The following is an 18,096-nucleotide window of genomic DNA, read 5'->3' as shown; positions in this document are numbered from 1 at the left end:
TCACCGAACTGGCCATTGCTGAGGCCACGGGGTAATGCTATTTCATGGAGAATTTGGTTTAAATAAGGACACCGAGGACTGTAGACGCCCGATGGCGGACATGGTCTTTTAATTGAGCTCTCTGAGTTTTCAAAGGCTGAGGAGTAAAGTGAGACGCATGCGCGTGAGTGTCAGCGCGTGCTCTCGAGTCGCAGTCGGTGCGGTGCGCGAGACGAGCCAATGGCAGCGCGAGCGAGTGAAGTGCCACTATTAACCCGTGTTAAACCACGTTTTCACTGCTCAACAACAGTTATTTATTACTTGCTCTGTATTAACCATTTTACATGTATCCATATTTTCTATATTGTGTGTAGGTTATGCTCGTATATTGTGCTTTAATACTGTTTAATGTTGCTGTAACTAATACCCAGTTAGTTTTTAAATAAAATGTGTGTGACTGACTATATATAAACTAATGTTACTTAATTTGACCTATTGGTTTACACTGTTCTTGTTTCACACTGAGTGAATTTAATTTTTTTTAAATGGCTCTTAAACACCTGTTAATCTATTAACTGTTATTTTGCAATATTCAGTCAAAATTATATTTTAAATTAAAACACATGTAGGCTATTTTTACTGTAAAAAAGCAAATGGTTAAATGATTTTAGTAAAATACATTGCTAAAATGTATGGAGAAAATGTAACGTTATATAATTATTTTTTATAAATTAATAATCAACAATATGGTATGATATATGTCATACCAAGTGTGTATATATATATATATATATATATATATATATATATATATATATATATATATACACACACACACACACACACACACACACACACACATATATTATGTGGATAATAACTTTTGTTAGATGCGTAGATTAATCGTGATTAATCGATTTTACAGCATTAAATGTAATATAATTTATTATGTAAATTATACAGTCACACTTAGTTTATTCTACTTAATTTGTCTTAATCTCTGTAAACGACATTTTCTTTATTATTTATAGGGAAAATAAAAAGGCTATAGAGCAAAAGTCAAATAAATATTTAAATAAAATGTTCTGACATTAGATTTTTTTTTTTTAAGAAAGACATCAAAGAATGTAAGAAAAGTATTAGAAGGGAACTTTGAATCTGCAAGTTCCATAATGTACCTACAGAGAAAAGCCATGATTGTGCAGTTAGGATGTTAAGAAATAAAAATAATTACAGTGCTATTTACGTAACGCTTTTATTAAGTTTGGTCCTCCCCGCGCACCGTAGAAGCATGTTGGCGCTTGGAGGGTTTCGCGTAAAAGTTAGCAAAGTGCATCTAAACCTCACTGGGATAAAGGAGTTCTCTGGGTAAGAATATCACGTATATCACATCAGCCTGCTTGTTTATGTGATGCCAACATTGTTAACACAGTTAACGTTATAGAAAAATGTAGTGAAACTGACAGCTGCTAGGTACTAGGTAGGTTTCCTGTAACGTTATTACAGCAATATAGAAACAGGAATGTTTCTTCCATTGCTAAATACATATTTGGAATGGAATTACAATATTCCATCACACAAATTCGGAACTAAATTAATATCCGCAAAAAGTACTGTGGTGGTAGTACTATGGTATCAGATGGTAATACCATGATATTGAATTATTGCTTTATTCATGTAAAAAAAGTGTTTACATGGCGCTAAAAATGTAATTCGAAAAATACCCTTAGTACGTGGTATTACTGTGATACATGTCTATTAATGTAGTACCATGGTATCATTTGAAAACGGACATATTGTAGTCTAGCCAGTGACTTAAACACAGCATCACTTAAACAATGATGCATTATTGTGGACACACAAGCAGTGCAGAGCAAGCAGTCCCGAGCTGAAGCCTTTGTGCATTTGGACAAGTAGCCAAAGGCTGGAAATCCCTGGAATATTTTTAATTCTTTACTTTGCTGACAAAAGCTTGTGTGTAATATTGATCAGATAAAAACAACCTACTAGTTTGCCGACATTTATATACAAACCTCTACCTACAAAAAGACGACAATTTTAAAATACGAGTCAAACATGACTAAAAATAGTTTTGTAACTTTTTTGTGGCATTTTCTCGATGCATTGTTAATCATCTGTAGTTACTGAATGCAAATAACTCTCAAACTACAGTAAGAAGCTTAAACTAATGTGGAGATATTTTGATTTTGTCTCCAAAATATTACTCAGTTGAAATCTACAACAACAAAAAAATCCACTTTTATTGTAGTAAAATAGCACTTGATCGACAAGACTTGTATACTTTGGGCTTAAACAGACTTAAGTCAATGAATTTTAAATCTTACCTGATTTGCCCGAGCCACTCTTTGCTGTCAGTAGAGCTTCTGTACTGTCACTCTTTATGGAAACGCAGCAGGTATTTCATCACGCACACGCATTGCTTGTCAGATAACAGTCCCACGAGGGGAGGGGCAGTATTTTAGGGCTTGCATTGTCTCTTTCTCTCATGTGCTGTGGCATAAACCTGAATCTCCAGTGGCCATCAGCCAGCGTCAGTCAAATGAACGGCTGGTAATCCCATTATCCTACGCCGAGAGTCCATATGAGACTACATATGAGACGCCAAAGTCGGTGGTCCGCAACTGGACGGACATTGAAGCTTTGGCAGAAGTCACTTGTGAATTATGCATCCCATTGATGTGGTTGCCAGTGCCATCTGTCAGATGGTTGTATCTTCTGAGTTTAGATGCAGGCAGAATATATGTCTCAGGCCTTTATTTAATTTCACCTACGATTACGTTAGTTTGAAGTGGTGTTGGGTTATTCTAATTTCAGTCTAATAGTATTGCCCTGAAGGCAGTTTTTGTCCCGTTGCACCTGTTTGGCGTGTTTGATCCCTTGACACCTGTGATCTGAGTGAAGATGAAGATACACAGCTGTGCTCTGTTTTTTTTTTTAACAGATGATGTCAGTTTGCATGTTAATTTCTTCATTTCAGGAAATGAGGATTGATTCTGAATATCCCATGACTTCATTTCTCATGATGACTTGATTTGCAGTTGCATACCACACGTTTAAGAAATTCTGTTCCTTCTCAATTTGACGAAGTCAAAAGTTTGTTTTAGTTTACACTACCATTCAAAAGTTTGGGGACATAAATATTTATTTTTATTTTGAAAGAAATTAATATTATTATTCAGAAAGAATGCATTAATTTGGTCAAAAGGCACAGTGAATGCATTTATAATGTTTTAAAAAAAAGTTTCCTGTTCTTTTTAACTTTCTATTCATCAAAGAATCCTGAAATGTTTTTTGTTTTGTTTTTTTGCATGGTTTGGAATGATATGATGACAGAATTTTCATTTTTGGGTGTACTAACCATTTAAGCAGCACATCTGTTTTCAACATTGATAATAATACATGTTTCTTGAGCAAATCAGCAAATTAGAGTGATTTCTGAAGGATCATGTGACACTGAAGACTGGAGTAATGATGCTGAAAATTCAGCTTTGCATCACAGGAATAAATTACTTATTAAATTAGAAAACAATAATTTTAAAAATGTTCACAATATTAATGTTTTTTCTTTATAAGAACACTAAAAAGTCTTACCAACCCCAAACTTTTGTGTAGTGTAATGCATAATGTACATTCCTGAACTTGTACACCATTCATCGGATGTTGAAAAGAAATGTTTGGCTTCCTAATTTATTATTAATGTGATAATTTGTTTTCTTTACAACTAATGTCATTGGTCCCTTTTACTTTTCAACACCTCTCAATCCACCTGCCATCTAGAGACAATTGTTTGTTCCACTATCCAATCAAATACGATTAGATGAAATCAAGTACTATATTTTTTTGGTCATTAAATGTCATGTTTTACTCAAAAATATGTACATTTTGCAAGTATAATCGGCTGTGAATGCCTTTTTATGGTGACTAAAATACATTTTCCATATGATGTTTGCTTTTAGTATGGGGAATCGTTCATGATTTCTGGAGATGTCTGAAACGTTGAAGACAAGGTTTGAGTTCCCCAGCTCCCTCATTCAAGCTCAGGTAAAGCACTCAGAAAAGACAGATGATTTAAGTAAAACAAGGTTCACTTTCTACAGTAATTTCAATGAAATGATTATCTGTCCCGCCAAACGTGTCTGGCTTGTAGAAATCCATTCCTGTGAATGTTTAATTTTGATGAAATCTAGTTTGCTGAAGGCATGTGAAGAATCAGATTTGTCGCCTTTTGGCTTTTTAATTATAGGCTGTGAGGACGCTGGTCACTGCAGTGTTGAAAGAGAAAGGCCAAAATGAAAGGATTTGTCAGACTACCATTAAAGTAAGTCGTCACAATCATTTTTGCATTAGGGGTCATATCACATCACACTTAGGACACATTTAAGACTTCTGTCAATGCCCCCTTTACATACAGTGGATAGTATAAGTGAACACACCCATGCTAAAGTTGACTAAAAAGAGGAATAAAAAAATCATCTTTTGGAAATTGATCTTAAAGCCTTAATTTAAAAAATGAGGAAAAATCCAACCTTTAAGGACACCAATTTTCTTTGTGAATAAATAATGTAATAATGTATCGTAAATAAATAAATGTTCTTCCTTAAAATACAGGTTACGTAAGTCAGGACACCCCTATGTTAAATTCCCATAGAGTCAGGCAGATTTTTATTTTTAAAGGCCAGTTATTTCATGGATCCAGGATACTATGCATCCTGGTAAACTTCCCTTGGTCTTTGGAATTTAAATATCCCCACATCATCACATTCCCTTCACCATACCTAGAGATTGGCATGGGGTACTTTCCATAAGATCATCTCTCAATGCAAATCAAACCAGCTATTAGCCTAACTGAAATAACACCATGCTAATCTCTAAGTATGGTGAAGTGTGTGTGATGATGTGGGATATTTTAATTCCAAAGGCCAAGGGAACTTTATCAGGATGCATAGTATCCTGGATCCATGAAATAACTGGCCTTCAAAAATAAAAATCTGCCTGCCTCTATGGGAATTTAACATTGGGGTGTCCTAACTTACGCAACCTGTATTTTAAGGAAGAACATTTGTTTATTTACGATACATTATTCATTCACAAAGAAATTTCCTCATTTTTTAAATTAAGGCATTAAGATCGATTTCCAAAAGATGATTTTTTATTCCTCTTTTTAGTCAACTTTAGCATGGGTGTGTTCACTTGTACTATCCGCTGTGCATGAGTAAGAGTGCTTTGTCCAGTTATTCAATAACAGGCTTTTGTGTGCATATGTAGGTGCTTCTTAAAGGGATAGTTCACCCAAAAATGAAAATTCTGTCATCATTTACTCACCCTCATGTTGTTCTAAACCTGTATGAGTTTCTTTCTTCTGTTGAACACAAGAATATATTTTAAAGAATGTAGGCAACCAAACAGTTGACGTAGCCGTTGACTTACATGGTTTTTTTTTTCCTACTATGGAAGTCAATGGGGTCCATCAACTGTTTGATTACCAACATTCTTTAAAATATCTTCTTTTGTGTTCAACGGAGGAAAGAAACATGAGGGTGAGTAAATGAACTATCCCTTTAAGGAGAGTGCTTTCAGACAGGCTGCCAAAGAGCAATGACATCATGTCCAATGATCTAAACCATTTCATTGCATATGCGTTTAAATTGCACATAAGGACGTTTTATATCATCTTTTAATCATATAATGTGATTGTACTCCAAATTGTTGTTGAAATATCAACATTTAAACAATGGCTGTAATAACTTATTTTCATGACATTTTTTTCAAAACATATATTAAATAATGAAGACAATAGGTAAGCTAATAGTGCATTTATTGAGCAAAATGCTCCTCCAGTTATAATTTTCTAGCGAAATAATGAGCTAAATGGACATTGAATGTCTTTCCTGAGGCAAATGTAACATTACGTGACATTATTTACAAACTGTTTTATTGACATCTTTCCAGGGTTGAAACTTTTTTTTGAGACATGATACATTTCAGTTTCTTTAAACATACTTTCTGATTCAGTCATTTTTAGGTTGTGCTATAGTTGTAAAGAGAAAGAGATGATGGTGTCATGAAGCTTGAACTGAGGCCGCAACAGCGATCTGACATTTATTGTTTGAATTTCATTATAAAATTGACAAAATGTCGGTGCATCACTAATTTATTCATGACACTGGAGCCCAGAAGCTGAATGCTAAATAGCTGTGGTGACATGTAAAGGTGGGCTGTGATTTGGTGGACCTTGGATATCTGAAATGCAAGGACTTTTCTGCTGTTGTTTTTTGCTGATTTATTACATTCAAATAAAATCTTATGGAGTCCCGAAAAAGTTTTGAATTTGGAAAATTATATTGGTCAGTAATTGGTATCGGCTGATTGAATGCAAATACAGCCGATCATCAGGACTGTCAATCAAAAAAGGGGCGAAAAATGTGTCAGACTGCAACTCAAATTGTATGTGAAGAAAATGTCTCTTGTTTCGAAATTTAAGACAATAAAACAATTTAAAAAATAGTGATGTTAAAGCAGGCTCTATTTGAGCCTATGAATCACCTGTAGTTCAGGCAGGGTTGCCAGGTCTGCTTTTTTCCCCCTACACCGAACATTATTTGTAGCTCGCCTTTCATCCAATAATCACAAAGGGCTTTGTGCTTTGGAGAAACAACGTCTCTGCTTTCAAATGCAGTCCATTTTTATCACAAAATTCAAATGTGTCGTGACAGATCGTTGTAGCGCCTTACTTTAAACAGCAGCTCGAGTCTGTTCTTCCACTTTTAATATAAGTTATAGCATGAAAAAACATGCATGAACATCAGAAGGTATGTGGAAAGATACAGAACAAATTACCGAAATGAATCATGTCTCATGTAATCTCTCAATCAGTGTTTCAGCCAGAAAATATTAAAAAAAAATAGCAGTTGAATTAAATAGTTTGGGCTCTGTTGTTAATTTTAACCTCCAATATTATAGATATGCACCAAATGAGAGGGTTCCCTGTAGCATTTTTGTTTCAACTATCAGTATCGGCAGATACCGTTCAGAATAATGGGTATCAGCAAAGAAATGTATTATTGGTGCATCTCTATTACATAATAAGTATGCGATGAAATTTGTCTCTATTTAAAGGAAACATGTGCCTTTTAGTATTTCCGGACAGTTAATGATACACTTTTACAACATCACTAACATAGTCTCTTATGTTTTGTGCTGGTGTATAATGGTTTGCATGTTGAGCTTGTGTTGTATATCACCAGGGGCCAGCGCTGGAGTCTCTGTGGGAGCAATGCAGCAGTGATAGTACTGTCGTCCGCTCGGCCTGCTGTGACGCTTTGGTGCTTCTCGTGGAACAGGGACATGCAGATCTGCCGTATGTGCTCAACACTACCCTTAACCTCCTGCCCTCAGCACGGTATGCTTCTGTTCACTGCTGCTCTCACCAGAATATTCAGATTATCATCCCATTTCACCCACAACTTTGGCCCTGTTTTCTGGTATTAAGAAGTGTTTTCGTCAATCTGATCACAAGTGGACGATGCTAAATAAAGGTGTAAATGGGTCTAAAACGCTTTGAGCTTGTCCACTTTCGACCACTTCCAGAGGTAGTCGAAATTTTGCTTTAATAGTTCATATGGTCGAATGTGTTCAAACAGCCACAAAAGACCGTCTACTCTCGGCCTACTGACCTTTGCCGACTGGAGACCCAAATTTGGTTTGAAAATACAAATTATACCAAGCACAATGTTATCTCATCATTCCTGATTTCTAACACTCACATCGTTCAGCTTGGTCTCGTAAGCCAAAGCTGCTGCTCTCTCTACGTTTTTCCGTCGTCTGCGGTCGTGTTCATCTATAAATTGCATGAGCTTATTTCATCCATTCGATCAAAAGGCTTAAAAAGCCTGTACATTTACCCGCCCATAGACCCTCCCCTCGAAGAAATCAGGACAGAAGTGTTTGAAAGTGGACAAAAGAGTCGGATTAAAATAGGGAAGTATGTCTATTTGTGATCCGATCGACCAAACGCATCTTAATACCAGCAGGGTTCCCACGGGTCCTTGAAATCCTTGAAAGTTTGTGAATCTGAAATATTTTTTTCAAGGCCCTGGAAAGTTTTTGAAAATAAACATTCATAGATGCAAGGTCCTTGAAAGTGCTTGAAATTATTTTGTGCAATAAGTTTTCTGGAAAAAATGCCATTTATTTTTCCCTTCGGTCCGCTAATGTGTTATTTCGCCAACACTTCTTGGCTTGCATGATTTACCTTAGTTATGCGCGTTTATGCATTATGTTAAGTGTTTCCTGCGTGAGATGCTTTGTGTTGTACGTTGCCATGACGCGCGCACACGAAACTACTACGCGTACACGAATCTACTAAGATGGCACCTCAACGTTTCACAGACACACCGTGAAACATTGCAAAAACAGGCTGAAACCGCTGAAACTTGATGTCTGGAAAATGCAAGTTTCAAGATATTTGGAATGTTTTATAATGATCTGCATTATGTTGTGATGATATGTCTTAAGTGCTTACACCGAACCGAAATGTGTTCAGTATATAGTGAACACATTTCATGGGGTCGTAAGGTATTTTCATCATTTACAGTGGTTTGTCTGTGATTTTATTGCCGTCCGAATCCATAATATCAGTGTTTTTCTCCCACCACCCGCGTCATTTTTTATTTTTTTTGATGAACTCCAAGGTCGTGTGGAGGTTTAATTGCCATCCGAATCCACATCTCGAGTTTACAAGAAGAGATCACTTAAAAAAAAATCACTGTTTAAATCCTTTTTGATCTCTGCCGATCACCATATGTACGATAACTGTTGAGCTAAACTGCTGGAATGCTGGAAAGTATTTACAAGAAATAGATTTAATTACCCGCTCCACCTCAGTGAACAAAAAGGAGAAAGAGAAAAAAGCATGTAAACATATGAAATGGGCCGTAATTGTGACCGCAATATATGTTCCAATTTTAAAATATGTAGGCTATTATGCACAACATAAAAAATACAAACCATGCAAGAGGCTGCATTAACTTGTTAACGCTTATTTCCATTTTTTTTTTTAAATTACATCCTTTTGAGAAAATGCAAGAATATAAGAATATTTTGAATATGGCATACGCACGTCTAGCTTCCTATTTTTTATAAATGAGAATTAAATACATTATTTTATTAAATAAAATACAAATTTATTCGTCTTATTCCAAGCATATGACATTTTATTTACAGCAGACATTCATGTGACTGACCACGTGAGCAGCGCGTTCGTGTGTTCGTGGACTTCCAAAACTCACTCTTCCACGTCTATAAATCGCCATCCGAATGTTTTATCACTGAAGTGCCATGCATAATGCAAATTTATTTTTACAGACGTCCACAACACATGAGAAACAATTAATGTCCGAATAGGGCTTGTACATTGTTTTCAATAAACATTAAACATTTGTGATAGTCTGTTGCCCAAATATTTGATGTAATGTTGAATTGCTTTACTTGTTAAAGGCACACTATGCAGGATTTCTGTTTTTATCAAACAGCGACCCCTAGAGTCGCTGTAGAGTACTTTTAACGTTACTGTCGTAAATACCACTCACGCAGAGCGTATCTGCACTCACGGCCTATCATGGGCGTACAAAATTACCACTACTAAGTTAGTTTTATGAAAGTAGGAATCTGTCGCTTGGGCGAAAAGCATGAGATTTGCACATTTAGGCTATGGGTTTCCATTTAGCTTTGGTTTGTAGCCTGTTAGTTTCATCTGCCCATAGTTAGCTTCTACTAAACAGCGAAAATAATGACCAAGACATATGACTGTATACTAGGAGCAAAGAGTTCACTTACCAGTCTAATAATAAAGTTGAGAGAAGAGAATCGGTTTTACATCCAGCTTCTTCTTTCAACCTGCGCCAACGAGTAAACTCCTCGAGCCTGTTTTTCCTCGAGCACGATCCCTCTCGCGTTTTCTCTTTGTTGCCTCCGCAGACGCAGTTTTACATTTTTTTTTCCTTGCCTCAGCCATGGCCAGGAGTCGAGCAGGTGGAAAAATAGTAGCAAAAGCCTTAGGTCCACGAGTATATCAGAGCCTGCCCTGTGGTCACGTGACGGTCGTAAAGCGAAACGTTCTCCAGGCATTCTCCAGGTCACATGACTTGGCCAAAGACTGTGCGCTTTCTCCAAACTTACATAGGCGGTATTTCAAGAGGGCAGCCCCGCTCGGGGCATTGATAGTGTCGAGTGCTATATATTGGCCTGAGGAATCATTTAAAATAACTCATATGCGTCAACTCTTTAGGTCACAAAGTCCGCGGTGTGCCTTTAAGATAATGTAAACCCATGAGGCAAGGAAAACTCAAAAGCATATTCATATATCTTAAAGGTGCATTGTGTAAAATTTAGGAGGATCTGTTGACAGAAATGCATTATCATATACATAACTATATTTTCAGAGGTGTATATAGACCTTACATATTAAAATGTTGCTTTTATTACCATAGACTGAGCCTTTTCTATCTACACACACCACGGGTCCCCTTACATTGAAATACCAATTTTGCGCCACCATGTTTCTATAGGAGCCCTAAACAGATAAACGCGTTTTGTCACTATGTTGTTCTTCGTGCAAAGAAGCTGCTAAAGTCAGCGAATAGAACACTGACACAATGATGAACAAGTAACAATAATATTCGCAATAACATATCATTTTACCTAATAATTAAGTAAACAATCTCTTCATTTATTTTTGTCTCAGACAACCATAACTTCTGTTGGTTGCAATTCGCAACCTCACCACTAGATGCCGCTAAACATTACACAGTGCACCTTTAAAACTTCTGGTTACATGAGCCTAAGCTCTTTTCAATAAAATCCATTCAAAAGTTATTATACCGAATATTCTTCAGTTTTATGCAAAATAGAAATACGACAAATAACAGATCTCTGTCATATGGCCCAAAAAAAAGCTTTTTTGCATAGTAGTTTGACACAACTAACTGTAACAATGTATCTTACAAGGTAACACGATGTAACTTTGCTCTCACTTGAAATGTGTCCCTACATTGGAACCCTGACCAGGTGTAAACAGGGCCTTTGACACATTTTTAAGCCCATATTATAGTATCAAAGGTGGCTCCAGATGCATTTTTAAATGATACACCCTTCCCACCCTGTCAAGCCCTGAGGGAATCTTATCAGCATCCTCAGGCACTGGCCTCTCCCTTCTCTTAACTCTGGAATTAGTCTTTGAAAGAAATAGTGACAAATTACACATCATAGCATCAGATTAAAAGTGATGAGTAATTTCAATGTTAAAATACTCCCTCTTCTCCCAGTTCAGTAAGCAAAAACAACTATATGTTGTATTATGCATTTATATTTCCTAGAAGAGTTTTGACTTTGTGCTTTGTATATTTGAACAGTACATTTATAGGTTAGAGAACTGTATTTATAACTATCACTTGTGTAAAACAAACTAGCAAATGCGGAAACGACAATCTTTTATTAATTTAACAAGAACAGTAGAGGCATAAAGATAATGGTTACCATGCTGGGAAGTTGGCATATTTTTGGTTTTACTGTTTTAAAGTGTTTATGCATTCAAGCTCTTGAAAATTCTCAAATTTTGCTATCATTAACATGGTGTTTCCAACATCACACTGACACTATGTACTTAAAGTCCTAAAAGTGCTTAATGGTAGGTGTTTATTGTGTTGATCACATGGAGGTTGGCTAATTGTTGACTCCATTGGTTTTGTAGATGATGCAAATTACCACAGAAGAGGAATTACAAAAATAACCATTGTATTCTCATGTATTTTGAAATGAGAAAAGAAGCTATTTTCATACACTACCGCTCAGAAGTTGGGGGGGGGGGGGTGGTATGATTTTTTAAATGTTTTTGGAAGAAGTTTTTTATACTCACCAAGGCTGCATTTATTTGATCAAAAAAACAGTAAAGAGAAATATTATGTCAATTCCTATTTGAATATACTGTATATTAATGTTATTATTTAAAATATTAAAGGGATAGTTCACCCCCCCCCCCCCCCCCAGGAGAACAGTAAAGAAGACTTTTAGCTGAAACTGTGGTCCTCAGCGATTGATATAGTAGAAGTCAATGTCTACCGTCACTTTGAGAGTCAAAAAAACCATATGCAGACAAACAAAATGAATACCTGTGGCTCCTGATGATACATTGATGTCCTAAGAAGCCAAATGATTTGTCTATGCAAAGAAACTGAACATTATTTACAACATCTTTACCTTTAATCCACAACCTTGGCAAACGGCCTTGAGCTCGTTCTGCAATATTTGAAACTGTTTAAAACTACCGGTCATCACAATTGCTGGTGATTTCGATGAAGCGCGAAACAACGTTGTATGTGGCAAGCTAAAGTCTACGTGCTAAAATCTGGGGCTCAGCAATGAAGAAAAGCTGGGATCTTCAGTCAGGCAGGGGTATACTGGGCCACTTTGAGCAGCTGCCTCATCGATTTCTTTGAGTTGAGGCATTGCAATGTTTCTTTTATGACAACAGAGGCTCTCTACTTCTGACACATGAACACCATCACAATTTCTGTCTACCTAAGGCTTGATGACGTGCCGCTGCCTCCTCAATCTCTCTCAGTTCTCAGTAGTTCTCATAGTTCTCAGTATTCTGGTTCAAATAAGTATGGCTGTGCAAAAAATTCCACGTATTACCGCCCGCGCCTATTGATTCCCGACACGCACCGCAAATGACAATCTAAATATTAATCATTCCGTTATATCAAATATTAGCGGTTCACCTGTTGAGATATGCAATGTTGAGAAAACCCTTCTTAAAAGTGAAATGATTTCTGTAAATACAGTAATCAAATGTTATATTTCATATACCCGCAAGTCTGTTTCAGGTAGTATTTATAATTTAGGATGAGGTTATATTCTCTGCAAAGTTTAAACGCTTAAATCTAAGGAGTGAAGTGCATTAGCGCATAAATAGCCACAAAACTCCCTAATGGTTTTATTTGATCTCCTCTTTGAACCTCTAGAATTGTTTTGTCATAATAAGCTATGTGCCATTCACCATGTAGAAAATGGTAAATATGTGAACAAATGACCGATTTCAGTCACATCATCTAATTATACTGTAGGGGGCGGGACGCTTGCAGAGTGATGTCATCTAAAGGATTGATTCATATTGGCGGAAGTGAGAAACTGAGTTTTGAAAGCATATATCTTCAAAGTGCGAATGTTGTCATTGTTTTGTAGCACACTAGCTTATAGATAACAGTAAGTCTAACATATTCATACTAAAAGCCAAAAAACTTTTGATTTCATGGGCACTTTAAATCATGCTAAAATCAACTCTAAGCCTGAAGCACAAACAAACAGATGCTTTAATTGCTGCTATAATGTGGTTAGTGTATTGAGTTTTTGGAGGATTACCTCAGTTATCTGCCCACATGCTTCCTTTTCCCCTTTGAGTTGGACTCTTGGATGAAGATCAGCAGCAGACTGAAGGTGCACATCTGCATATTCAGAAAAACATGAAGCCTGCTCCATCAGTCAGCTCATGTGTCTCCAACACACACACACACACACACACGGCTGCTGCTGTCATCACCATCGCATGGAGCAGCTACCCACACAATGTACCCTTTCATCATACAGCGCTGAATTTTAAAGGAATAGTTCGCCCAAAAATAAACATTCTGTCATTATTTACCCACCCCCATGTCATTCCAGGCCTGTGTGCTGTTTTTTTCAGTGCAACACAGAAGCAGATATTTTTGATAAATCGCAATGCATTACTACCAGAGACTGTCAAGCTACAGAAAGGACAAAAACACCATAAAGCAGCATAAAAATAGTCAATATGACTACACTATGATTCCAAGTCTTCTGAAGCCTGGTCTATACGTCTTATGGACTACTTTTTGGGCTTCTCTTTTGGTGCTTTTTGAAGTTTGTCAGCCATTAATCACTATGAACTGCTGCTGTTGTGTAAAGATTAAAATATCTACTTTCGTGTTATACGGAAAAAAAATAACAACATAAAGGCGAGTTAATAATGACAGAATTTTGATTTTTGGGTAAACTTTTTCTTTAAAGTTAAGCACATGAAAAATGTGAGAATATTTAGTTATTTAGGTTTTATTTAATTTTATTTATTTACTTATGCACTTTATATCTTATACTATTGATTGCTTACTTTATTTACTTGTTTATTGAATATTTATTTAGGTATGGAAACATTCTTTGTGCTGTTAAAGCCATGTTTATGGTGTATGAAATTGGGTATCAATACAACAAAAGGGACCAATTAAGGGCTTCTTGTGTCAATAGCCTCAGCATTTTTCTGAATATTTTCTCAATACAAAAGACATGAAATATTCACAAAATTTTTTGAGTTGGACTCAAACCTGAATTGCCTGTGTGAGTACTAACAGCTTTGACAACAACATTTTGTAGACTTAATTTGGACCTTATGAAGCACTATTGTAGTAAGTAGCATATTTATTTTCAGCAATATCTGAGCTTGCATGCACATTGTCCCATAAAATCCAGCAAAAAGCAGATATTTGGTACATATGCTGCTGAAAACTGGAACATGTTACGGCTTTGCTATGCGCACTGCGTACCAGGCTCACGAAAGAGCCTAGATGAAAGCCGCTAAGATGAATTTCCTTTCACTGTGGAGTTATGTTTTCCCCTTCTGGTAAAATATACAGTAATCAAACCCATAGGAACTGAGAAACGTACAGTCAGACTTGAGAGAGTCGCGAAGGAGGGATGAAAGAAAACACGGCACATGTTGTCACGCAGAGGTGATTTATAATGTATGAGAAACACTCCCCCTGTATTCTTAAGGAATGGGAGCTTTGTATCTTGCATCCCAATTTGTCATTAGCTACATTCGGAATGGCATCCTACCATAGTATGTATACTGTGCAAAGTATGAACCCAAATGACTCAAATGACCTATTACATTGGTTAAAATGTGCAACATACAACCAGAACACATTGTATGCCACAAAGGAATGCTCTTGACTTGACCTTCTGTTTACAGTCTGATAAGAAAACTGTAAGTAATATTAAAAAGTATTTGATATTCGTTATTTGTTCAGATTGCCAGGATCTAAGATTTTTATGCAGCATTGGGTTAAAATGCAAAGTAACTGTGGTCACATGCCCTCAAGCAAAAACAATGTTGCATGCTACTGTTTGGATCATATAATGTAAATGATATGCGCTTCACTGATGGATTATGGGTCCATGGTTTTTCTTTGGTAGTATCTGCTGATGCTAACTGTTTTGTTTCTTGCCTGGGCAGGAATGTTCAAGGGTTGATCAAAGTGGTCGGGAGGCTGCTGCAGATCCAGGCAAGTCAGCGGGATAGCGGAGCAAGCTTCACCTGTCCATATTCAATTAGGTGAGTGCCCTTTCCAAGAGCAACAGCTGCTCCCACTTGCTCTAAACCCAGAAAAGTCACGATTTAGTTTTTTTTTTTTTTAAACACTATCTCGCCCAGAAGATAAAAATAAAAAAAATCACAGAGAATGGGCAACAGAATTTTAAGGTGCAGTAAGCGATTTCTGAGAAACACTGTTGATATTTGAAATCAGATGAAACAAACACACCCCTCCCTTCATTGCTCCGCCCCCAACACGCAATGCACGGGTAGATGTCTCTTTATTATTTAAAGCAAGGAAAAGTAATGCTTCGTGAAAAAAAGTGAAAATGATGAACGAACGACAAGGAAGATCAAAAAATTTACATCCAGTACATAAGAGTAAATACAAGCAAGAGTTAGTTAGTCGCAAGACAAACAATGACACTCAAACTGTCCTGTTACTATAGCTAACATTACAACAACAGCATATCTTGATTCTGTGAAACAAAGCAAACGCAGTGTTGCTCATGTAGCCCTTCCCGCTCAGGTCTCTCCAGCGCTGGAAAGCTTTTCTAATATTAACGCGGGTCCTAAAGCTCTTACCTATTCATAACCCTTCTTTTCTCAGTGATATTCCTCTGAGCTTTTCTCTTTTGTAATGTCTCTCAGCATCTCTCTTTCTACAGTTTTTCTTCAAATCTCCCTCTTGCTCACTCTCTCTCCTCCCCCTTCATGGGTGGACACACCCCCTACTGCTGATTGGCTCACTCTCTCTCCTCCCCCTTCATGAGTGGACACACCCCCTACTGCTGATTGGCTACAAGTGTGTTGTGCTGCTCGGTCAGATCCACTTCCATCTGTGTTTCTCACAAATCGCTCCCTGCACCTTTAATGTTACGCTACTTCTTTAAATAAATATAAAGACCTCTTTGGTTGAACTGCCATTTAACTTTTTGGGTAAGATGTCACTTGATCCTACCTAATGCTCTGGTAAGATGATGTAAAATTAGTACAGCCTTTTGTCTGTTTCTTCTTGACTTTTTTCCTTTCGCTTTCATCATTTCGCTTTTAATCTCATGCACGTACTCATTCGCTAAACTGAACAGCCATTTCGATCGATCTCTCTCACCGAAGCCCTGACACCGATTCAAAATGCTGGATCATGCTGAATTGTTTGTTTGTTTGTTTGGTTATTTATGTGAATTAAGCCTGGACTACATGACCCCTTATGATAAGTTACTTTATAATGAATCAAATGACCGTGTATGTAATTTCTCTTCTCCTCTGTCGAGTTTCTCCCTGGTGAGAAGATGAATGGGTCGATGGCTCTGTGCTGGCCTGGGATTGGTGCTTGAACTTTAGCACGGGTTGGCACAGAGGGAGGGCTCGAGGATTAATGAAAGATGCCCACTGGTGCTCATTGTGTCCGTCTGCTCCATGAATCCTCTGCAATCTGCTTTGGGGTCACAAAGCCACTTACTGTAGATATCCAACAGAAGCAGACAGGGTTAGGGTCGGGTTGTTTTGGGATTATAGACGAATAAATCAACTCTTTCCACAGAAAAAAATACATAGATTAAAAACTCAAACTCTATATGTTTTTAATTTGCCTGTGTTTCTTAGCTGCATACTAAACTAAACCATGCTGGTTTTGAATATACTTCTCTTAGGCTCACTGAGGCTGTGTTTATTTGATCATAAGTACAAAAAAAACATTAAATAAAATGTATTTTTCTTCATCATTAGTCCAGTCTTAAGTGTCACGTGATCCTTCAGAAATTATTAGAATATGCTGAGTTGCTGCTCAATAAACATTTCTAAGTATTATCAATGATGAAAACAGTTGTGCTTCGTAAATTTTGTGGAAAAAATGTTTTTTCAGCATTCTTTGATCAATAAAAGTTTTGATTAATAAAAGCATTTATTTAAAATACATATATACTCTCACTTTTATTTATTTATTTATTATGAATTTATTGAATCCTTGCCTTGCTGAATAAAAGTAATTTGAAGTACTTTTTTTTTTACTAAAACCTAATGTAAGTTGCTAATTCAGTAAATGCGGACAGATTCAGTGAATAACTTGTTAGACTGATTCAAACTAATTCAAAATAACAGCCATTTGTTCTTAAATCAAAATACACTGACTGGTCAAATGTATGTTGTTTTATAAATAAAAAAATCACACATCCAGCAAAGGCACACTAGGCAGTTATCTATTATTTTCTTTGTATTTTTTTTTTTAATATATATTATTTTAATACAACTCTTTCCATTCAGAGTGCAAATCACAACCCAAATAAAATAAAATGCTTTTCATTCACTATGAGTGCTGTATATTCAGTCCAACTTCTGTAGGCTCAAACCTCTAAATTCTCCTAATCCAAGTTTTAAAACGACTCTTCTGGTTAAGCAATCGCGCTCTAAACTTTCATTTCAAATGAGTGCGATGGAGGTCAATGTGTCAGCCAGCCTTTGTCTGGCAGTTAATGTTCTGGCTGTCTGCTAAAAAACCAACCCCTGATGGATGAACCCTGATAATGTGATGGCTGCACCAGTTGGCCGGGGAACAACAAGAGATAGATGAGCAAATGTTTGAACTGTAGGCTGTCTGTGGAGGGAGTGGAGAGCTTTGGTGCAGCCCTAACATCTGTCTGGAGGTGACCCAGACCATAAATTCAAGTGTTGAGAGACTGTTTAGCATGTGGAGGATTTTCAAGGTAACTTAATAA

General features: G+C 36.7%; 2 protein-coding genes across 5 annotated transcripts in view; one reads left to right on the top strand and one right to left on the bottom strand.

Moving 5' to 3' along the window:
* The window catches only part of mllt3 (MLLT3 super elongation complex subunit), a 59,837-nt gene extending 59,652 nt beyond the window's left edge, over positions 1-185 (bottom strand). For 2 of the 3 annotated variants that reach the window (XR_013203604.1, XM_077227785.1), the window contains exon 1: positions 5-143. Coding sequence is in view for 2 of the 3 variants with exons in the window: in XM_077227785.1 (XP_077083900.1) it covers positions 5-16 (12 nt within the window). In the remaining variant the exon portion in view is untranslated. Of the gene's footprint in view, positions 1-4 lie in introns of all 3 variants that reach the window. The other variant, XM_077227784.1, reaches the window with a different exon arrangement.
* A 1,059-nt stretch (positions 186-1,244) lies between these two features.
* The window catches only part of focad (focadhesin), an 80,977-nt gene continuing 64,125 nt past the window's right edge, over positions 1,245-18,096 (top strand). The window contains exons 1-5 of one of the 2 annotated variants that reach the window (XM_077227824.1): positions 1,245-1,347; positions 3,957-4,041; positions 4,244-4,318; positions 7,245-7,399; positions 15,305-15,403. In XM_077227824.1, coding sequence (XP_077083939.1) covers positions 3,985-4,041; positions 4,244-4,318; positions 7,245-7,399; positions 15,305-15,403 — 386 coding nt within the window. In that variant the 5' untranslated portion in view covers positions 1,245-1,347; positions 3,957-3,984. The remainder of the gene's footprint in view (positions 1,348-3,956; positions 4,042-4,243; positions 4,319-7,244; positions 7,400-15,304; positions 15,404-18,096) is intronic. The other variant, XM_077227825.1, reaches the window with a different exon arrangement.

Source organism: Siphateles boraxobius, unplaced genomic scaffold (genome assembly GCF_051911475.1).
Source record: "Siphateles boraxobius isolate OS27281-9 unplaced genomic scaffold, OSU_SipBor_1 130, whole genome shotgun sequence".
Lineage (NCBI taxonomy): Eukaryota > Metazoa > Chordata > Actinopteri > Cypriniformes > Leuciscidae > Siphateles > Siphateles boraxobius.
Note: the sequence above shows the minus strand (reverse complement) of the source record. Positions and strands in the feature narration are given on the sequence as shown.